The sequence below is a fragment of the Rhineura floridana genome, chromosome 5, assembly GCF_030035675.1.
Source record: "Rhineura floridana isolate rRhiFlo1 chromosome 5, rRhiFlo1.hap2, whole genome shotgun sequence".
Classification (NCBI taxonomy): Eukaryota; Metazoa; Chordata; class Lepidosauria; order Squamata; family Rhineuridae; genus Rhineura; species Rhineura floridana.
Window position 1 is genome coordinate 81,278,117 of NC_084484.1, and position 24,430 is coordinate 81,302,546.

Consider the following 24,430-nt stretch of genomic DNA (forward strand, 5'->3'; position numbering starts at 1 on the left):
AGCAAGCCACGATCTATAGTCTACATTTGTTCCAGGGTCATTTATCATTATTAGTTTGAGCAAAACAAACAATGATCCCAGATTTGGTCATAACATGAAAACAAACCATGGTTGCCAGTTCAGACATAATATCAAGACAGATTGTAGTTACTCCACATGCTAGTGGGGAGTTGCAGAACATCCCACATTGGTATATTCATGGTAAACCATTAAGTATGGCAAACTGGGTCCCTGTCTGATTAGAGGTGGAACCTCTACATCAATTGATGAAAGTTCCCCATTTATCTCTCTTATTATTAACATTCAGGAGGAATTTAAAACATTTCTGTTCACCCAGGCATTTGATGGCTGAAATATACTGTTCCTGACAACCATGAAATTATGAGCTGTGAGGATATGTGACTCTTTTAAAGTGATTTAAATGTTTTTAATTATATTCTTTTGTTGTTTACCTCCCTGGATTCCTTTGGGAGGAAGGGTGGGATAGAAATGTAACACATAATATGTAAGCTGCCATCTTTTTTCCACCATTTCCAGGGCATAAGTGTTTATGAATCAAGTGCAGACCATTCCTTTCCTTGCCATATTCATTTAATTAAGACCTTTTAAAATTACAAAAGTGAAAAGAGAGGGGATCACACGCACACACAGACACACCATATTAAAAACCCAAGAAACCCTAGATACTGCTGCTCAAGATGCAGGTCTAAGTGCAAACACAGAAGTGGATGCAGATCTTTCTCTTCCACAGGAGTATCATTTACCATTGGGTGTGTTAGGGTTACTAATTTCTGCAATAAACAGCTTTCTTTTCTTTTAATACATTTATATACTGCTTATTCATTCACATTTCTAAGTGGTGTATATAAAAATGAGTCATTCATAAAATAAAACAAATCATCATAAAACCAAACCATTTCTAAACTGTCACTGGCCTGGTCAGAGGCTTCCATTTTACTCTGTTCACAAGCAGGAAGGTAAACTTTCTGAGGAGATGAATTTATACACTCCCAACTTGTAAGATTATTGTCCTCTGAACTTTTTCCAGTCATTCTAGCAGATGTATGGGCATGTTACAACTCACTGAGGACAAGCTGGAAGGTGAGCTCAACACTCCTTCAGCATACAAGGGAGCTAAGCCCCCCCCTTCAAAGCTATTAACAATGTGCTTTCCTGAATCGTCACCAAGAGTAGGAAGGTACAGTGGAACAATCCAGCTAGGGGCAAACCATCTAACCACTGAGTTCATTAGTATTATATGTTATCTCAAAGCATCATGGGCCCACTCATGGTTCAGATGGGTATGCTCCTCTGGCAGTGCTGACTTTGAATGGTAGAAGCAGCCCTTTGCAAAGGGCTTGCAGCAGTAGCCACAATGGGCATCCATCACCATTTGTGTTGTTGCTAGAGCAGTCTTACCTGTAGGTGGAAGCAGCAGCATTCAACTCTTAACCTAAACAATTGAAGAGTAACTTCAGAAAAGAGCTCCCATGTGCCACTGTAGCATCTGGAATACTTGCAGGTGCTTCTGGATACACTCCATCACAAAATGTACCTAAAAGAAGAGTTAAGTACATCTTCTCAGAAGCAGGCAGTGGAGGCTGGTCCATTAGGTCCAGCCCTGACCTGCCTTCTTAATTACAACCAGTCCAAAGGGTGGCATTGTTTGTCAGCTTCCTCTTCATTAATCTCAATGTAGAACACAGCAAGGAGGATGGGGACAAAACTAGAATTAGTTGGCTCTGGCTCCACCTACCCTTGGCCTTCTTGTATTTTGCCTTACCAGTCACAGTGGGTACCGGCCACCACTGGAAGCAAGGAAAATAGACATGGTAAACCTCATGATTCTAGCCCAGGTCCAGGACGTGTTGGTCCCCTGCCAGGAGTTAGTTCAGCGGTCTCAATTTCACATTAGGCAGAATGCCTCTGAATGCCAGTTCCCTCTGAATCTCAAAAGGAAAGAGTGCTGTTGTACTTGGGTCCTGCTTGCAGGCTTCCCACAGGCATCTAGTTGACCACTAGATCACTAGATGAGAACAGAAGACTGGAGATTGGTCTTGGGTCTGATCCAGCAGGACTCTTATGTCCTTACTACACCAGGCATACTATTTGTGTTTCAGATTGCACACGAAGGTGGATATTACCCAGAATCTTTGGATATCCCTGGGATGGTGGCTAGGTCCTTACTAGCTTTCTCTCAGCACGTTACTGGTAATTCCCTATGGTCGTCATGGAGGCCATGAAGTCCTGAGCCGGAACACTAGAGGCAGCCCCAGCATGGACATTGAAATCACCCAGCACTATCATTCTGGGCTCCTCCAACACCACAGCCGAGACGGCCTCCGCCAGCTCAGTCAGAGAAGCTTCTGGGCTGCAGGGTGGATGGTACACCAGCAGCAACCCTAGTTTACTGTCTCCTCGGCCCGACACCAGGTGCAGGCCCTCACAGCCAGCTCTAAGACAGAGTGGTTTCCTGGTGACACAGATGGAAGTTCTGTAGACCACAGCAACTCCTCCCCCCCCATCCCTGCAGCCTGTGCTGGTGTTGCACTGAGTATCCAGGTGGGCAAAGCTGGGTCAGATCAACTCCCAGCTTACCCACCCAGGTCTTGGTAATGCACACGAAATCAGCACCTTCATCCACTATCAAATCATGGATGAGTGTCGTCTTATTGTGTACTGATCTGGCATTAAACAACAGCACACACAGGCCGGTGGGCCCAGCTCAGTAGACACACTCGGCTTGATAGCCCAGGTCATCTGAAGTCCAGAATCACAGAAGTATCCAGTGACCCTGCTAAGATGGACAGAATGCTCTCTGGTTTCAGTCATAGGATGCTTTACAGGAGTATGTAATTGGCTGAGCAGGGTAGCTCAGGAATCAGAACAGCTATCTACAAGTTTTCCTGATCATTCTGCACTTCAGATACTTCTGATGGACCTCTTTGTACTATTGGTAAACAAGCAATCCACAGTTCATCTTGAGGTTCAGTAAATAGTTTGCCTTGAGGTTCAAGTGTACGGGCATCGGGAAAGTGTCTGTACACCTCAACATAATCCCCAGAGTCTTGTGGGAGATAAAGAAGGTAGTGGTCATCTTGATAGCATAGCATTGACCCCAGCCTAATCTGTTCCAGCATATACCTTGGAGACTGAGCAAGAGCAATTTAAGCAATTTGAATACTCTGATGAATCAGCCTTGATACTAATGCATCAACAAGGTGTATAGCACCATTTGAAAAGTCTGCTGCCCCGGCCAGCTTCCTCTTATTGCAAGTGCAGCAGGAATTTCAATCAGAACCCTATGTGTGTGTTTGAAGCTCCCTCCTCCATGCCATAGTCCCAATCCAGCTGTTCCCATCCTCTGTGCCAGCTATTTGTTTTTTAAAAATAACAACTACAAAATGCAAACTATGTGGGAAAAAAGTCGTTCTAGTTTGTCCCTAATATTTTGAAGCACCAGGCAGCAACCCTGAATCCCCAAAGTCTTAGGTAGATGTCGTCTTACTAGCATAGCATTGGCCTAGGTGACATGGTTCCTAGATAAGGTGACAGTCTCCACCCAATCATGCTGGAAATTGATATCCTCAGCGCTGACTCTGTGAACAGAATCTAATGTGTTCTATCATTTGGGAAGATGCACCTCCTTATGGGTTTCTGCATTTGACTTTTCTTTCTTCCATTTAATGTAGGTAACCACTGAAATATTCTCTGGACAATAATAATTCCCTGGACAATAGAAATTTACACAAACGAAATTCCCTCTTTTGTTATTTTGATAAGGCTCTCATTTTTACTTCCTTCTGGCACCACATATTTTGAATCTCATTATGGTATAAGTCAGGAGTGACTAACCTTTTTGGTTACCCAACCTTTCAGGGGCCACATGCCAGTTGTGAACTAAGTAGTCACCAAACACACTCTTGCACATGCACTGCACTCAACACACATATAGTCCCACCACCACTTCCGTTAACACAAATGGGGGGCTATTACACTCTGGCCCCAGGGTCATGGTAGAACCATCTGAGGCCCGCTGTAATGAATTTGCTAGGCACTTCCAGGATAAAATCTTTAGCATCCACCAGGACTCAGACTCCAGTGTTATAGCAGGTGAATCAAGTGAGGTATCCAGAGCACAGCCTTGTCCCGATTTCTTGGGTGAGTTTCAGTTGGTACAGCTTGAGGACGTTGACAAGGTGCTTGGACAGGTTTGTGCAACCACTTCTGTGCTGGATCCTTGCCCTTCTTGGCTAATAAAAGCTAGCAGGGATGGAACATCCGGCTGGGCCAGGGAAGTGATTAATGCTTCTCTGCGAGAGGGGGTGGTCCCTGGCTGCCTGAAAGAGGCGGTAGTGAGACCACTCCTGAAGAGGCCCTCCCTGGACCCAGAAAATCTTAATAACTATAGGCCGGTGGCAAATGTTCCATTCTTGGGCAAGGTCCTTGAACGAGTGGTTGCAGGCCAGCTCCAGACACTCTTGGATGAGACCGATTATCTGGATTCATTTCAGTCGGGTTTCAGGCCTGGTTTTGGCACGGAAACAGCCGTGGTCGCCCTGTATGATGACCTCTGTCGGGAGAGAGACAGGGGTAGAGTGACTCTGTTGATTCTTCTTGATCTCTCAGCAGCTTTCGATACCATCGACCATGGTATCCTTCTGGGAAGACTGGCTGAGTTGGGAGTGGGAGGTACTGCATGGCGGTGGTTCTGCTCCTACTTGGTGGGTCGCCTCCAGAAGGTGGTGCTTGGGGAACATTGCTCGGCACTCTGGACTCTCCAGTAAGGGGTTCCGCAGGGGTCAGTTCTGTCCCCCATGCTGTTCAACGTCTACATGAAACCGTTGGGTGCGGTCATCCAGAGCTTTGGAGTGCGTTGCCATCAGTATGCTGATGACACGCAGCTCTGTTTCTCCTTTTCATCTTCTTCAGGTGAGGCTGTCAATGTGCTAAACCGGTGCCTGGCTGCGACAATGGACTGGATGAGGGCTAATAAACTGAGGCTCAATCCAGACAAGACTGAGATGCTGCTAGTGGGTGGTCCTTCTGACCGGATGGTGGATGTCCAACCTGTTCTGGATGGGGTTGCACTCCCCCTGAAGGAGCAGGTTCGTAGCTTGGGGGTTCTCCTAGAACCATCTCTGTCAGTTGAGGCTCAGGTAGCCTCGGTGGCACAGAGTGCCTTCTCCCAACTTCAGTTGGTGGCCCAGCTGCACCCCCATCTAGACAGGGATAACCTGGCTTCAGTTGTCCATGCTCTGGTAACCTCCAAATTAGATTACTGCAATGCACTCTACATGGGGCTGTCTTTTAATTTGGTTTGGAAACTGCAGCTTGTGCAAAATGCAGCGGCCAGATTGGTAACAAGGACCGAACATATTAAACCGATTCTGGCCCGCTTGCATTGGCTGCCTGTATGTTTCCAAGCTCAATTCAAGGTGCTGGTTTTGACCTATAAAGCCTTACACAGCTTGGGACCACAATACCTGATGGAACACCTCTCCCGATACAACCCCCCCGTACACTACGTTCAAGATCAAAGGCCCTCCTTCGGGTGCCTACTCGGAAGGAAGCTGGGAGTCTGGCAACAAGGGAGAGGGCCTTCTCAGTGGTGGCCCCCAAATTATGGAATGATTTTGCTGACGAGATGCGCCTGGTGCCAACACTGTTATCTTTCCTCTTCTCCCAGGCATTTTAGCATGTGTTTTAAATTGTTTTTAAAAGATGTGTTTTAAAGTTGTATATTTGTTTTTAATGTTTTTAGTTACTGTAAACCGCCCAGAGAGCTTTGGCTATGGGGCAGTATATAAATACAATAAATAAATAAATGCACGCCACACACTTATCCTCATTGCAGCACTGGGCTGAGTGTTAGACTTTTCTTCTTAGCCTAGTGCTGCAGTGAGGAGGAAGAAGGGGACTGGCTGGCCACATCAAATGCTTGATAACCCTGACCCACCCAGTAGGTTTCCACGTCTGGTATAAGCAATCTAAATGTTCTTATTTCCTAATAAATATAACACTAAGAATTATTTTTTTAAAAAAAAATATTATGGAGAGTGCTGATCTCAGAACTCTTCAATTTATCCCAAATTACTAGGTCGCTATTAGTGACTTATCAAACATGAATAGCATAACAGGTATATTATATGTTCTCTTGCAATGCTCAAAAGGCATGGTAAACACTAAGGTTTACTCTTCTTTCCATGTATCTAATGAGAAATAACTATAATTTTAACAATTATATTATTGTTAACAATTATATTGTTAAAATTTTAACAATATCCAATACCTTTCTGCTATGATACTGCATATGCTTACTTGGAGTAAACCCCATTGAGCTCAGTGGAACTTTTGCATAAATGTGAGTGGGTTCTAGGGATGTGCTAGAATTCCACCCAATTTGAATTTGGTACCGAATTTTCCATTAATTCGCTTATTCTCAATAGCTGAGGATCAGATTTTAATACCACAAATTTCCATGGATATTTTTGAAAGCAGACTTTTAAAAAAAATCAATCTCTAAAATATCAATTTACAAGAATGATAATTTATCAATATTTCCTTCAAAATATCAATATTTCCTTTAAAATATTGATATTAATATAGATATTTTTCTGAGATCGGTAAAAGTAGCGGCTACTGGATACAGAACGAACTCGAATAGATGCTAGCTGGCTAGGTTGACGGAATACTTTTGAACAGGCACCAGCCAATGGATCCCATCCCTAGTGGGTATTGTTAGGCTACAATGCTACACAACTTAACTGAACATAGTGGGTTGTACCCAATGTTGCACAAGCGGAACAAAACTTCCCCTTCCTTTATCCGTGCCTTTCCAAAATCAGCTCCAGAAGGTCCCCAGCTCTCTGGAGCAGCTTTGAAGGTGCACAGGGGAGAGAAGAGAGGGAAGTTCCGTTGCACAAGTGGAAGTCTGTTGGATACATTCCATGGGAATTTATTTCCAAGTAAACAGGCATAGGAATGTGCTGTTTGGCTTCCCCATTTAACATGGTTCCACAGCATTGTCATTGGAAGTCTAGCTCAATATTTTATTCATTTTAATTTATCTTAAAGTTGTATCCATTTCTGTAAATGAAATTCCCCTCCCCCAATTGCCAGTTCCTTAGTATTATGGAAGAATTTTTATATGACCACTTTTTCTAATCATGACTGACCATTTTTTCCAAAATCTGACAATATCATATACGCAAGTTGTAAATAACTGAATGCATATAAATGGGTCATTTTGGATGCTAAGTAAATGCCAAGGTACTTAAGTAGCTTTTCTAATATAATTATTTCATTGTTCTTTGGTGTGTAGATTTTTGCTCTTGTAGTTAAAGTTAGGACCTAGCATATCAAGTTGTGTTTTTTTCTGTTACCTGCCTTGTATCCCTCAGATGTCAGTATCATTGTCTTGATTATTGTTGTCAAACTATAAATTCCAGTTTTTTTTTGTTTTTCTCCAGTGTGGGTTTACTGCAGATTAACATTAAAAAAAAAACCCTCCAAAATTGACCTTTGGAGTAGTTTGAGTCATAGAGTTTGAAGGGGCCTATAAGGCCATCAAGTCCAACCCCCTGCTCAATGCAGGAATCCAAACTAAAGCATACCCGATAGGTGGCTGTCCAGCTGCCTCTCAAATACCTCCAGTGTTGGAGAGTCCACCACTTCCTTGGGTAATTGGTTCCATTGTTGTACTGCTCTAACAGTTAGGATGTGTTTCCTGATGTTCAGCTGAAATGTGACTTCCTGTAACTTGAGCCCATTATTCCATGTCCTGCACTCTGGGACAATCGAGAAGAGATCCTGGCCCTCCTCTGTGTGACATCCTTTCAAGTATTTGAACACTTCTATCATATCTCCCCTCAGTCTTCTCTTCTCCAGGCTAGACATGCCCAGTTCATTCAGTCTCTCCTCATAGGGGTTTGTTTCCAGTCCCTTGATCATCCTTGTTGCCCTCCTCTGAACCTGTTCCAGTTTGTGTGCATCCTTCTTAAAGTGTGGTGTCCAGAACTGGATGTAGTACTCAAGAGGAGGCCTAACTAGTGCTCAATAGAGGGGAACCAATACTTCACACAATTTGGAAACTATACGTCTGTTAATGTAGCCTAAAATAGCATTTGCCTTTTTTGCAGCCACATCACACTGTTGGCTCATATTCAGCTTGTGATCAAAAACAATCCGAAGATCCTTCTTGCATGTAGTATTGCTGAGCCAAGTATCCCCCATCTTATAGCTGTGCATTTGGTTTCTTTTTGCTGGATGTAGAACTTTGCACTTATCCCTGTTAAATTTCATTCTGTTGTTTTCAGCCCAATGCTCCAGCCTATCAAGATCCCTTTGAATTTTGTTTCTGTCTCCAGGCCCCTCACTTTTTCTTCCAACAGTGCCACCAGCTTCCACTTGTTGCACGTGTACACTATGCTGTTCTCAGGCAAGAAAACAAACATTGCACACACCTTACAGGTCACCATCACTGGAGTGTCCTTCCCGTCCATAGTCTACTGCCTTTTGTTTCTTTCTTTCTACTTGTATTGGAATGGCCCGTGCTTTGTCCTGTTCTCCTTCAGGGTAAATAGGGGAGTGCCACTGGTATGTGGTGCGCTGCACAAGGGAAAGAACTTTTTAAGGACCTCCCCTGTGAACTCCTCTGCCAAACTCCTGTTAGCTCTTCTTGTTTGCTTGCTCTGTGAGAGCTGGCTCACTTGTATGAATCTACTGACACAACTCCTTCTGCTCTGCTCAGGAGTCAGGAAACAGCATGAAAACTCCCAGCACCCACAGCTGCTCCTAGTTGCACTCAGCAGCTATCAGGACATGCCCCTTCAGCCAGCAGCTATCCGGCCATTTACATTTAAACAAGAACCATTCAACTCTATCAAATGCCTTTTGGGGATTTGTGAACATAATAAGGGCTGATGCTTTTTTTGGGCATTTAGTGATGATTTGATATCCATCTGGTACTGTCAAAAAGTAATCCAAGTATAATAGTTTGGCTTTCTTGTTTATAACTTAATATCATCCGTGCCTCATTCCATGCGCTAGGAATGTTGATTCTGAGTAGCAATGGGAGAACTTTCTCAGACTTGTTTTGAAATTGGCTCACCTAAAATAAGCTAATTTGGGCTTCATTCAAACCGAGTCCAAATTATCTTGTTTTAAGCTTAAATTCATTATCTTATCTTATCTTATCTTATCTTATCTTATCTTATTTTAGATATACAAAACAACCAAAACAGTGGGGTATAAAAACAGGAAATTAAAAATACCTTGACTGCATATTGAGAGTCAACAAGAGTATATAAAAATACATTTTTCTACAAAGAAAAAGTATATAGTACAAAATAATTATTCACCTTTACAAAATCCATAGATTGTGGAAAACCTTGGGAACCTTTATATTGCTATCTGCCTCATTAGTGGAGGAAATAAAACTCTGCCATTCTGCTTTTGTTTTTTGTCTTTTGTGATCTTCATATTTTGTGTAAGTTTTTCTATTAATGCTAACTTCCAAATGTTTTTGTACCACAAGAGGAAGGAGATGCCTTTCAAGTACTTCCAAAATCGAGCAATAAGAGACCGGGCTGCAACTAACATCAAACTAATTAGCTCCTTATCCTTTAGGGCCAAATTTTCATTCAGAAACAAATTTAGTGGAGCCAGTTTGGAAGTTCTATATACTTTTCTATTCGAAATCTTTTCCATTTCAGAAAACACTGTGTCCCAGAACTTCATAACTTCACTGCAGGTCCACCACATATGGTTGAAAGAGCCTTTCTCTGTGCAACCCTTCCAGCAAAGAGGGGAGGCAATCTTAGAAATATCAGATAACTTTACAGGGGTTAAATCAGGGCTGTGGAGTTGGTACGCTAGACCTTTGACTCCGACTCCTCTATTTTTCTACTGTCCGACTCCAACTCCTTCATAAATGGCAAATGTTTATTAACTAGTAATAACAAATTTACTATAGTAAAATGGTAGCACAAGGCATTTCATCACCATCACGTGAATCCAGAGCTTGGAAAAGTTACTTTTTTGAACTACAACTCCCACGAGCCCAATCCCTGGGGCTGATGAGAGCTGTAGTTTAAAAAAGTAACTTTAGCATTCTGAAGGTGACTAATTTAAATGGAACTTGGGAGAAGTATGGATTGTGTGAAAGGAGAGCTTGGAGGAAGCATCACTGAGTAATGTGCTGCAGCTGTTTGAGTACAATGAATGAACAGCAGCTCTGTATACATTTTCTATAATAGCTCATTAGCATAAGTGTTTATTTTAGGGATTCTTGAACTTTGGTCGTGAAACTTGATAAAATAGTTGGAGGCTCCTCAGGTTTAATTAATAGATATTAAAAATTGCAATATCCTTCTATGCTTAAAAATATATCCCACAGAAAGATTTTAAAAATATTTTTGCTTTTGTTAAGAGAGTCTGTTTGTGAACATTTACCAAATCCAAATCTGCCTTTCACTAATACTTTTGGTGCTTTTGGTGGACCTATAGGTTGGGCTCTTAATACTGTGAAGCCTAGAATGTCTGCTTAAAACATTTAAAGGTTAGATACACTTGTTCAACTTATCCAGTTCAGGCAGTCTACTATTGATGGCTTGCACAAATCATCTCTCCATCCATTGGACTGAAGTTAGTGGCAGTTATCAGTGATGGCTGAGGCTATGCAGCCTGTGCAGCAGCATTCATTATGCTGCTGGGGGAAGAAGGTTGAGATTCAGGAAAAATGAAATGAAGTGTTGCTGAAGTGACGGAGGAGGGTTGTCAGTGCAAGCCTAATGCCTCGCTGGATCGTCACCTTGCAGTGGTGAATGGGCTTGCATGTTCCAATGAAACCTATGAGCAATGCCGTCGGGAGTTGTACTCCCAGCAGAGTCACCCATGGCGGTAAGGTCAAGGGGGAGGAATCAGACGAACGATCCAAGAAAGCCCTCAACGGCAGAACAGGTGGAGGATAGCAATGTGTATGTTACAACAGCTGTGAAGGCGGATGAAGGCTGCAGCAGATAAAAGACTTTCAATCATCATGGTATCCATGCCATTGGATCAAAGCCTTTTTCTGTCAAGATTGTGTGTTGATCATCGTGTACCCATCTCCCCACATAAAACAAATTCACACACAGGCGTCTTCCAACCAAACCAAACCAAAAGTCCCATGGCGATCGGCAAATGGCAACGGGGGCAGGACTGTAAAATCCGGGAGCTACTAGTCATGGACCGGCACATGGGCGGTGGATACTGACTCAATTGTCCTGGCTCAAGGACCGAGGCAGTTGAGTTGTTCGGCAGCTGTATCCATGACTGAGGAGTCCTATTCAGGATCCACTCTGCTGGGAAGGGGCTAGAAAAGGTGCCCTAAACATAGTCTGCCTCATCTCTCTCCCTGACTGGGTCACCGCATCCAGTGGGGTCACCACTTAGCAGTCGCAAAAGACAAATGAACTTTGGAACGTGGAATATACGGATATTGCTGGACAATACAGATAGTGAACGTCCTGAATGCAGGACTGCCATCATTGCAAGGGAGTTGAGACATTTTGATATTGACATAGCAGCACTCCAAGAAACTCGAAGAGCAGGAGAGGGACAATTGAAGGAAGAAAAAGGAGGTTACGCCTTCTTCTGGAAAGGATTGCCTGAACAAGAACGACAGATACATGGAGTAGGCTTTGCTATTAAAAATGATCTTGTGAAGCTCTTGTCAGAAGTTCCTACTGGCATTAATGAACGACTCTCAACTCTCTGATTAAAACACGCCAAAAACCAGCAGGCAACTATTCTAAGTGCTTATGCACCAATATTAGATGCTGATGAAGACATCAAGGAAAATTTTTATACTCAGCTGGACACCATCTTATCAGAGATACATAAGGAGAACAAAATTATCCTCCTGGGCGATTTCAATGCAAGAGTTGGGTGTGATTTTGATTTATGGCCAGAAACCATTGGGAAAGAAGGAGTTGGCAATAGCAACCTGAATGGCATTCTACTTCTGACTAAATGTACAGAGCATAATCTTGTTATCACAAACACACTCTTTCACCAGAAAGATAAATTTAAAACATCATGGAAGCACCCTCGGTCAAAACACTGGCATCTCCTGGATTACGTAATTGTCCGTGCCAGGGATCGTCATGATGTACTCCTCACCAGGGCCATGATGAGTGCCGATGACTGCTGGACAGATCACCGATTAATTTAATCCACTATGGCCATTAATATTGTTCCTCAACGTAGGCTCCAAGGAAGAAAACCAAGGTGTAAAATGAACATCCACGCCCTTCAAGATCCTATTAAGCGAGCTTGCTTTCAAACAACTCTCAAGAAACATCTACCTATGGAACTCCCTGAAAACGTTGAGCAACACTGAATTAAACTGAAGGCTTCCATTATTGCAGCATGTGAACAAACTATTGGATACCAAATTAAGAAACATCAGGACTGGTTTGATGAGAATGATAGTGAGATTGAACATATCATTGACAAGAAAAGGAAAGCCTTCCAGATATGGCAAAAAGACATTAACTGTGCTGCTAAGAAAAAAATCTATGCCAGTGCAAAGGCTGAGGTCCACAGAAGAACTAGAGAACTTAAGAACGCCTGGTGGATAAAGAAAGCTCAAGAAATCCAGCATTTTGCAGATGCTCATGATGCACGGGGCTTTTTTAATGCCACAAAGGCCATCTATGGACCAACAAATTATGGTACAAATCCCTTACGTTCAATAGGTGGTACCAAACTTCTAAAGGACAAAGAGTCTATTGCACTGCGTTGGAAAGAGCATTACCAGGACCTCCTTAATATAACTCTATTGTGGCTGATGAGGTCTTCTCGCAAATCCCACAACAACAAATTAGAGATGAGCTTGCAGTATCCCCAAATTTGGATGAAGTCAGTAAAGCCATTAATCAAATGAAGAAGAACAAGGCTAGTGGACCTGATGAGATTCCTGCTGAAGTCTTTAAAGAAGGTGGGCCTGAACCTACACAACCACTTCATAAGCTCATTGAAAAAATCTGGATGAGGGAGGAGATCCCGGAAGACTTTAGGGATGCCATAATTATCACTGTTTTCAAGAAAGGTGATTGAACAGATCGTGGGAAATATCGAGATATCTTTCTTCTTGCTACCGCAGGTAAAATCCTTGCAAGGATTCTCGCAAATCACCTCCTACCTATCTCAGAAGACATCCTCCCTGAATCCCAAAATGGTTCCCACCCTTCCAGGGGGACAGTGGACATGAGATTCACTGCACGACAGCTTCAAGAAAAATGCAGGGAGCAAAGCCGACCTCTGTATATGGCATTTATTGATCTGACTAAGGCCTTTGATACTGTAAATCGAACTGCTCTCTGGACCATCCTTCTGAAAATTGGATGCCTTGATAAATTTGTGAATATTTTGCGACTCCTCCATGACAACATGACAGCAACAATTTTGGATAACAGTGGCTCTCAAAGTGATCCATTCAAAGTGGGATCAGGCATCAAACAGGGATGTGTCATTGCTCCGACCTTATTTGCTATTTTTATCACCATGATTCTATACCTTGTTGAGGGGAAACTTCCGACTGGTGTGGAAATCACATATCGAACAGATGGAAAGCTTTTTAATCTCAGTAGGATGAAAGCAAAAAGTAAGGTAGTTACAACCTCTGTCATAGAACTTCAATATGCCGATGATAATGAAGTCTCCACACATTCAGAGGAAGATCTTCAAACTATCCTAAAAGTCTTTGCAGAAGCATATGAAAAGCTTGGCCTCTCGCTTATCATCAAAAAAACCAAAGTGCTTCATCAGCAAGTGCGAACCAATCCCTCTGTAGCACCATCAATCCAGGTTAATGGTGCGACACTGGAGAATGTCAATCACTTTTCTTATCTTGGCAGCCGTCTCTCTGTAAAAGCTGACATTGACACTGAAATTCAGCATCGTCTGAGCTCTGCGAGTGCTGCATTCTCCCAAATGAAGCATAGAGTGTTCGAGGATCTGGATATTTGCAGGGAGACCAAAATGCTTATTTACAAACCATTGTACTACCGACCTTACTGTACGCCTGTGAAACATGGACCATCTATACACACCACTCCCAACTTCTTGACAGATTCCACCAACACTGCCTCCGGAAAATTCTACAAATTACTTGGGAAGATAGGTGGACTAACGTTAGCGTATTGGAAAAAGCAAAGACCACCAGTGTTGAAACAATGATCCTCCAACATCAACTTCGCTGGACCGGCCATGTTGTTTGAATGCCTGATCACCGTCTTCCAAAGCAGCTACTTTACTCCCAACTTAAGGATGGAAAACGGAACATCGGTGGATAGCAAATGAGGTTTAAAGATGTTCTCAAAGCTAATCTAAAAAAATGTAACATAAGCATCGAGAACTGGGAAGCCTTGGCCGATGAGCATCCCAATTGGAGGTCAGCCATTATCAAAGGTGATATGGACTTTGAAGAAGCACGAGTACAGGGCGAAAGGGACAAACGAGCTAAGTGGAAGGCATGTCAAGCAAATCCTCATCGTGACCATCTTCCATCTGGAACCCTATGTCCTCAATGTGGGAGTCTGTGTGGATCCAGAATTGGCCTCCACAGTCACTTACGGACCCACTGTTAAGACCTTATATTGGAAGACAATCTTACTTGGCCACGAGTGATCGCCAATGAATGAATGAACGCCTGCTCAGGCTAATTCCAGCTTGTGCACTTGATGCTATACAATGGCCAGTATGAGTACTGCTGCAGTAGAGTGGCCTGGTTCTCACGATAAGCCAAACAATGGTTTCCTGGGACTGCACAAATGTGTGGGCTCCTAGAGATGAGTTTGTAGCCACTTTGCTGCTCAGTGGACTTTTTTATTCCCGCACTGCACTGAGCTATGTCTCACACAAATCAAATACTCCTAGAACTTAGTGAAACACATTAGCTATTTTTCAACTCTTAGGTTCTAAACTAACCAGTTGACTCTACTTCACACTAAAGCCAAACTGAAAGTAGTTATAGCCCCTTGATGCTATGAACAGAGCTGCTGATCAATCACATTAGCCCTCTCTGTTAATATCACAGTATGATGAATGGCCTTAAATGGTGTTGGGAATGCCTTTGAAGTGCAGTTAAGTACTCATAGCTTATGTGACTTTATTGGCATCTGTCCAATTCAACCAGTGGTGATATTTCAAGTTTTTAAAAGTCAAGATTTTTCACTAATAAGTATCTAGTCTTTCTATTATATATATTTTTAGACATAGCAGAACTTGTTAATTAATGTTAAACATGGGATTTTCAGTTGTTTCTGATTTATAGTAACTTAGCAAAGAGTTATGTAGCCACCTCCTATGGTTAGCCTGCATAATTTATTGTTGATTTAGTTGAATATTATCTTCATTTTCTGTACTATGCACAAAATCCAAGTGTGTCTGTGAATCAGTAGTTCTGATTCTCCTGCAGCTCTCTGTGTACCTCCCAAAGTATGCTCCAGACAGTTGGGGGACCCTCCACAGCAGATTTGGGAACTGCAGGGAAGGAAAAGGGATGTCCCATCAGAAGTCTGCTGACCATGACATTGGATGTCACTCTTTTATTTTTCAGAAGATAAGCAGTTTTCCCAACAGATCATACATATGGTACATATCTAAGATGTTGCTTGTTTAAGCATACTTTTGTATGTGTTGGTAATTAGTGTTGTGGATTTTGACAGATGGATGAACTTGGATAAAATAATGGTAACTTTATAAGATTTTTTTTGAAAGTTGACTAAAATGCTTTTTTCCTCCTGAGATTCCTATGAGCAAAACTCATATATCCAGCATTTGAAGTGCTGAGCTTTGCTTTTTTCCCCCAGGATGGAAATTGCCAAGTGCCAAAATGGCATGATGAAAAATGAAGTACATTGTTTATAATCTTCTAGCTGCAGAATGAGACCAATGACACTTCCATGCAAAAAAAAGAAAGAAATTTGCAGCACATTCATATTCAATTTCTTCACAGCAGATGCTCATTAGTATGTTGTTATTAATTGGTATTCACTTTAGGTTTTGTTTAAAATGAAGATAATAATTAGGTTTTAATGACTGCATCTTTCAGGGGGAGGGATGCGGAAGGGTAGAGTAACATCTCTCAAAACACTGAAGTATTTCCTGGAATGCTAACTCAGTTCTGCACACTGTAGAAAAATGTCTCTTTAAGAGAGACAATTCTCTGACAAGAACTTAAATTATTTTTAAAGAACTTGTCCTAAATTGTCTGCTTGATGGATGTGCAGAATCAGATGATAATGTGAGCCACCATTCTTTCTAATCAAATTACCAAGAAGACTTCTTATAAAAGTAAGTCTCACTCTAGCAGTTGATTAATGAAGTGGTGCCACTGTTTTGTGTTAGAACTAATTGAAGTAATACAAATAAGTTATCTCTCTAGCCTGTAGAAATTATATTCTTTACAAAGCAGTGTAACAGAGTTGGCAAACTCCCCCCATCCCCGTCTTATGGTTCATAGCATAAAATAGAAAGGAATACAAAACTGATAGATGGATATAAAATCACTCATTACCATCTGAAATAGTGCTCCCACATTATCTAAGTGATATACCATGACAAACTTATAAACTGCTGAGCTACTGTGAGTATGCATGTATATGTTACAGAATCAATTATATGTATAACTCAATGACTGCATGCATATTCCAGTGTGGAGGTAAATTGCAGTAGTAATCTTGAGCTGGAGAAGCATAAACTATGAAAAGCATCCTTTTGAAAGGAAGCATGGGGGGAAGATAAACATGTGAAAAACAGCCATTCATGTTCTGAAAAATAAATAACATGCCTGTTGGCCAAAGTATAGTAACCAAAGAGCCTTTGGCATACTGCAGCCGTCAGAAATGGCTGGCTGCCTCACTTGGAAATGAACAGGGTTTCTCTTTTAATCTATGCATTACATATCTGACGAACACTGTAGTTAGTCTATACATATATGCTAATGCATTCCTATAATTGGTTATAAATCCATATATACTCATTTATAGTAGCTTCATAGGTAAATTAATATCACCATGGTACAAATATATCTATATCAGCTCCCTCTGTTACACTGGCTTCTAAGGCTATTATTAATTTATTTTAAAAACTTAATATTGTGTGTTTCCACTTCACATTGAAAGTTGCTTCTAACATCAAAACCAAGTAAACCGAAAAAGATTATAAATCTAATAAATAAAATGAAGTAAAGTCTACCACTAAAAGTAGCACAGTAATCAATATCAGCATAAAAATTAACCAGTAATTCACAGAGAGGCTTCTTGAACAAAACTCAGTCCTCGTGATGTTGCCAAAAAAGCCTTGAAGTTATGTTTTTTTAAAAGGAGGTAGCTATGTATACATATTATGAACCCTGATTTTGCCTATGAATAACAATTATTTCAAATAAGGGTTCCTTAAGTTTTCTTTGTAATTGGATGACTTGCACCATTTATAAGTTTCATTAAAAATTATACTCTAGCTATTGAAATTTCTTTAGAGTGACAGAAACAGTTAGGTTTCATGAGGCAACATATCTGAAAAGAATGTAGAGATTTTTGTGCTGTTGAGTATAGCAGAAGTCAGAATCACACCTTTACATACCTAATAATGTTATTTATTTATTAATTTTAAAAAATGTATGTGGCACTTGATTGTGAAAATTTCTAAGCAATTTACAAAACACATTAAAATTATCAGTGGAACAGTTAAAAAACAAGTAATTAAAAACATTTTTAAAACAATTCCATTAAGACAACAACAAACTAAAAAGATTAAAACACACCAACATCTATGTGTCTGGATAGGCTTGTAATGTTTGACTTGTCTCACCCATGATCTGTACCATTGACCCAGAGTATCTTTCTGGACTACAGATTCTTACATCTGCTATTCCCTTTATGTAGTAACCTAAAAATTAATATATATTTGTTGCTCAAGAGAAGGTTTGAAATTGGCCTGTCAAGAGGAACAACAAGTTACTTTTGGCTTGGATTAATTTTCACTTTTTTATTTATGTATGCTTATCAAATATATGGTCTTTACATTTTTGTGCTTATTTAGCTTGTATTTCTCTGTTATTCATTTTCTGTTAATAAATTAGTTCTGTTGAATTATTTTAAACTTCCTCCATTAATTTACAAGAATTGTTCAAAATGCTGACAATGAAGGGAGCTTCTTGAACAAACACCTAACTGAAGGCAATACCTAAAAAGAAATTACGCCTAAAATAAATGGGAAAGAGAAAAAAGTACTCTTCCAGTCCTGCGAAAACAAAATGAAAATATGTGTGAAGATAGGCATCTGGTAAAAGACCTTATTGAGATCTAGTGTCATATGTATTGCGTTTTTTAAAAATCATCAAAATTAAAATAGAAGTTACTAATGCAAAATAAAAAAATAAAAAAATCCCCCCTCATGTCAGGTGCTTCTTCCTTGGTTTCACTTATGTCTTAATCTTACTTAATTGTATTTGACATTGAAAATCTCTAAAGCTTTTTGTTTTCCACTAGTTACTAATTGCAAAATGTGCCAGGTAACAAAAGGGCAGGAGGTGTTGGTATAATTAAAAATATATGTGTGTGCATAACTTTAAAAAAAAAAAACTTATCCATTTAGGTAGTGACTTTCAATTAGCCTCTCTGCTAATATCAGGTCACTAAACTCCATAGCTGATTCTTTATTCCTTCATTTGGGTTGTCAGTCGTTTGCTTCAGTTGGCTGGCAAAGGTGGCTGTATATCCATTACGAGCAACACAGCACTTTGCATTTCTGAATTGACAAGCAGCTATATTGACCTAGCGCTTATTATGGGTCAACAGCTGCGTTAACCAACGGAAGGACTGAGGGGCAATTAAAATGAATTGGCAAAAATATATCTTCCTAATTTACTCCAATTTGTTATTTATGCTAACATTGTATGGCTTCTATGGTGACACTAAACAGAATGGACCCAATAATGGCAATTAACATAAAAATATAATGGCTAATCAAATTGACAGCAACTGTTTCTCATCATCTCGACACACAATACATTATCAAAACAAACTATTATGAAGGAGGTAATTTCAGTGTTCTATTCAACCTGCTGCATGTGTGCAGTCAGGGAGATGTGTACCAGCAATTACTGCTGAATCCAAAAAACTAAACAAATAACTTAATCGCTGTCATCCTCCTTTTTTGCCCCCCTTCTTCAGGAAGCAGTAATCAGGATTTACTAAAAATAAGTGGTGTATAATAGTATAATGATGATGCATATCATAGAATAACTAATAAGGAATAAAAGAAGCTTCTATGGTTATATAAAATAAGTTCATGTGAAGGAAGGATGAAAGTATAATATTAAGATCACAAATTAGTAGCTTTGAATGTAAAATTTTAAAAAATATAATTTGCAGGTTTTGTTTCGGCCTTTATGACATATGGAGCTTTAAAAAAATAATGCGGTTTTGTTATTAAAACGTACATTTACATTGAATTTTGACCAATTAAAATAGTTCAGAATACATTGTGACAACATAATTGTACTTTCTTTTTTTAAAAACTAATGACTAAGAATCTGTACTAAAAATGTAGGAATCTCTAGTGGTTCAACAAGTCTAACCCTTGAACTAAGACAAGTCCAAATATCCCAACCCTGAAGTACTCCTGGCAGAAGCCTTCCAAACTTTGTATTGGAACTTTGTAAGGAAGGATCTTCCACAATTTCCCCAGGCCTTTTTTTCCTTTGTCAAACTGCTTTTAAGTTAATCTCATCTTTTTATAGAATTATTTATTTTATTACATTGATATCCTGCCTTTCCTCTAAGAAGTTCTAAGGCAGCATACATGGCTCTGCCCTCTCCATTTTATCCTTACAATGCCTTATCAGGTAGGTTGAGCTGAGAGATAGTAACTGGCCCAAAGTCACCAAGTGAGCTTCCTAACTGAGTGGATATTTGATCCTGGGTCTCCCTATTACTAGTGGTAGATAGTGGTATCCAAAGACAGATTAGCTTGGTCCTTGTCAGTCTTGCTTCAGGCCTGAGGAAATCTGTTCAGATGGATCCAAGGTCTGCCTGCTAAAAAAAACACTAGTTACTAATAACCAATTAGGCTATTGCAAGGCGGCTTCAGTTTGGGGTAGTAAAATATCCTAACTGAATACCACCATGCACTATTTGCCAAGAGAAGAATTTCTAACCCAGAAATAATTTCTACTTGTTCTACATCTCCTGTAGTAAGCAATGAACTGCCTACCTATCTCCTCTAGGGCAAGGTGAAACCATATTTTGTTTATTTTTGCCTGAAAATCTGTATTGTTTTGTAAATTCAAAATAATATGCCTCACTTGTTAAGTAAACTTGGGCATGCTGATCTGTAACTCATGGGCAAGTCATGTGGTTAGAGATGAGAAGCTGGTTGTGACCCAGATACATCTGTAAATCTAACTGGCAGAGCAATTCTAAATGCTCACTGCCACTGCCAAGGCTCTACAGAGCAGCAGAGTTGCCACCACATCCGCAGCCTGGCCACTCACAGTGGCAGCAGCAGAATGGAAGGTAGGCAAATTTGGGGGCAATACCTGTGCCAGCTTGTGGCCCAGTGAATTCCAGGCCTGGTGAACTCTACCGATTTCAGGGCCTTCTGCTGGACTGCACAGGTGGGGATAGTGGGTTACCCACCCACATATTGAATGGGAAGATGCCTCTGCTCAATCCAAACCCCTGATAGTTTTGTATAAAGAGGGACTGGATTAAAGCCATAGCAGTTATTGCACTCTTTTTTATGTTTGTAGGTTCAGGAACAATGACCGATTTACAGTAAAGTAGATTAAGTACTGGTGACAACTAAACTTTCCATCCTAAGCCAATTTGCAGTGATCCCTGGAACATCATGGAGAAAGGAGGGGTAAAGCTCTCTGAAGGATCCCTGGGATGTTGAATTCTCTAATATAGTTAGTTTAAAGCTTTTGAAGCTTTTCTGTTACAGATATACACAGTGTAATACCCATCTTTGTCATAATTCTGTATGCCATATTTGACTTTGTGTGGAGAGTCAGTGATATTTTTCTGTTGTAAAAGAAATTAAGTGTAATATATACAGTACGTTCGTTTATCGGCTTCATTTGAGGCATTTGAGGCTATATTAATGGAGAAAAATGTATAAAACTATAACTTTGAGAATATACTATATCCCACAATACACTATGAATGGTTTGTAGAGACCCAAAGTAGTACTGGAAGCATGTGTTAGTTAAATGTAGTCATAAATGTGGTCAGATGCATCAGCCACATCTTTAAAGTCACATTTTAAAGAATCATTTCATAATTTACTCAGCATTTTGAAGGCTTGTTTTGGAGCACATGGCACTGGCTAGCATTGGACAAATGATCCTGAATCAGATTATTCACAAAGATTTGCCGTTACAACTTTATAAATTTCATTTTGAGTCAAGAACTAAGGTCAATAGCAAATTTGCAGAAGATAAAACAATTGCACTGAACTGCTGGTGGTAATATGTTGTTGTATATCCATACATCTTGTGTAAATTAAATTAGAACTTACTCATATTAACATAAAATGCAACAACTATCTGCATGGGTTTTTTTTAGAGGGATTGGGGGAAATTAATTTTTGTTATAGCTCCACATTAAATTAGATTGATTCCCAAGACAACTTACAAAAGTTAAAAACTTACATAAGAGCAAACAAGTTTGAATCACATGCATAACATAAAATCACCATAGTTGTGTATAAAACTTGTAACTGAGCATGCTTTTCCTGGTATTATCTTTTTTCAGTAGTGCATTTTTTCATTTATGTTCTTTTTACATTACAGTACTCTGACAAGGCCTTATACACCCAGCTGTGCTTTTACCGGTACATTTTTGATATGGACTATGCAATGGAAAAACTTACTGATCAAGAGAAAGGTATGTTAAAACACTGTAATTACCTTGTGAGTTTAAAGTGGAAATTTGCATCATAAAAGGCCATTCTACTCTGTTGTTCTACTCCAATCTGCATCATTCTGATAGCATCATTTACCCAAGTTAGTTGACTGCATGAATTTAGGAATTCCCTATATGAGAAGGTAGCTACGTGTCCTAATAATCCACTGTGTACCCCTCACTCTGCTGAAAATAACACTGTTTGGGGGAAAGAATGTTTTAAAGTCATTTAAGAGGTTGGGGGTGCTGATGATAATATTCCTTTGAGCATTATTCCTCCTACTGCGAGGGCAGTGGATGGTCAGGCAGGAGGAGCAGGGGTTAGTGGGATCTAACACAGGACCTAGTGACAGAGAAGCGTACAGTCTATGAGGGGGCTGGAGAAGGCTTTGGGTTAGTGTGACAAAGGGTGTGGTAGAAAAATATCAAATCTTGTGTGTTTGATTTTAAGCCAATTTTGCAAAATGGTTCTTACATCTATCTTGACAAACATTTAGAAAATAGTTGAAAAGCTCATGAAGGAGGAACCTATTTCTACACATTTTCTGAAAAGGCATCACATTGGATCTGCTCCCATAGAAAGGGCTGCAGCATATTTGCTTGCTGAGAGTATCAGGCTCTATTTCAAGTAGTAGACTGGAACTGTCTGCAGTTTAACCTAAGCAGAAGCCATGAAAGTGATATCTTGAAGAACAGATCAGAAATAATAATTTCTGTAAATGTTCTACTTTCTATTGAGTCTTGCATTTTTCCATTGTTTTTAATTTAAAGTCTGCTAACCCAGCAATAGATACAGAACACCTTAATTGTAGAGCTTTCTGACATTGAAATCTGAAGTTCCTAAAGATGTCAGAATAGTGCCAGAAGTAAAAATGAGAGGTTAGGTTATATTGAAATATTTACTGATTTAAACAAGGTCAGATATTAAAAGCATTTTCTGTGTCTTTAGAATGTTTTCCAGTACTTATTGAGATCTTCATGCTATTCATTTTTTATGCTCCAGATTCATAAAACAAAGCAAATTGTGTGCTCAGTAAATACTTTTACACAGTTATAGCAGCATTTTACACTCCCATCTTCAGAAAAAATACTAAACATACTCAGTTTAACTTCTGGATGAATAAACTGTAAAATTGCATTTAGAAAAAATGAAAGTTAGGCTGTATGACCTACATGCAAAACACAAAATCTAACTTTGAATATTTGTCTGTATCCTGTAATTTAAATGTTGTTTTTCCCCCTCTGTGTTTCCTCTGTGGTTTGCCAAATATCAGTCCAAAGTGATTTTTTTTATGGATGAATTGCTAGAAAGCTTTACAAGGAGACTATTCATAATGGCAGTATTTCTCATAGCTGCTAATGGGTGGATCTTCAGTGTGTCTCTGTTAGCAGGTGACAATTACTCAGAAAAGTATAAGCAGAATGCTGAAGCTGCATCTCAAAAGAAACATGAAATGCTGTATTAAAACAGAAGGTTTCCATAGGTGAGGATGAAGAGTTCCCACACTTAAACTACTAGTACATTTGGGCTCAAGAGGCAGCATAAGACTTTTTATGCACTTTGGAAGGATGTGTTGAATTGGCATATGGATAGCAAGGTAGTATTTATATCATCAAGTTGATAATTGAAGTAGCTTTGAAGACAACCTCTCAAACATCAACTAGTAAAACTGCTCATTGTGATTATTTTTCATATCCAGTGAATCTAAAGAGGAACAACTCACTACAGAATCCCTTCTCAAGTTTCATTGGCTTGTTGGTAACTAACTGCACACTATACACTCAAGTTAAATCTTTCCAGAAAAACAGGCAGATTCAGGCTCAGTTTGAAGTTGGGACTAAATAATGAGAAAACTTTGCTAGACACTAAAGCATATCATATACAGTGTTTTCAGAATGGAATAAAACTTCTGTAATACAAATCACATATGGAACAATGTTTGTCAGAGAGAGCACTGTTTTTCTAATGCGCATTGTATATTTTCTGATTAATTTCAAACATCAGCATTTAAGAAATATTAAAATCTGCAATGCTGATTTTACTCTAAAGTTTTCCTGGCTTAGTTTAATTTGTTTCAATGGGATTTCAGTGGATTTACAATGATTTTGAGTAAAATATATGAATTTGGTTGTTACTAAATTGGTATAATTAGTCTTAAGAGGATAATTCAGTATCTTAATATCTGTAAGATTTTGCTTTATTTTGCCATCAGGTAGTTGATATAGACTAATCACTGGTTGTTTTTTTTGTGGGAAAATACAGTTTTAAAGCAATGGGAGAGAATTTTTTTTGTAGATGTATTGTGGTTATACAGTTGATAGTTTTTATTTCCATAATGTTTTTTACTACATAATTATACATCTTAATTACGTAATTACCATCATAATTATTATGTAATTACATGTAGTTCCACTAATTACAAAATCAGGAAGTATAATTATCTAGTAAAAAATTTCTAAAATCTTAT

At 39.7% G+C, this 24,430-nt stretch overlaps 1 protein-coding gene across 6 annotated transcripts in view; it reads left to right on the forward strand.

Annotated features, from left to right (window-relative positions):
* Positions 1 to 24,430, forward strand: part of POLA1 (DNA polymerase alpha 1, catalytic subunit) — a 314,094-nt gene that overhangs the window by 204,619 nt on the left and 85,045 nt on the right. For 5 of the 6 annotated variants that reach the window (XM_061627350.1, XM_061627349.1, XM_061627345.1 and 2 more), the window contains one exon: positions 21,851 to 21,944. In XM_061627350.1, coding sequence (XP_061483334.1) covers positions 21,851 to 21,944 — 94 coding nt within the window. Of the gene's footprint in view, positions 1 to 21,850; positions 21,945 to 23,662; positions 24,263 to 24,430 lie in introns of those variants that run through there. The other variant, XM_061627348.1, reaches the window with a different exon arrangement.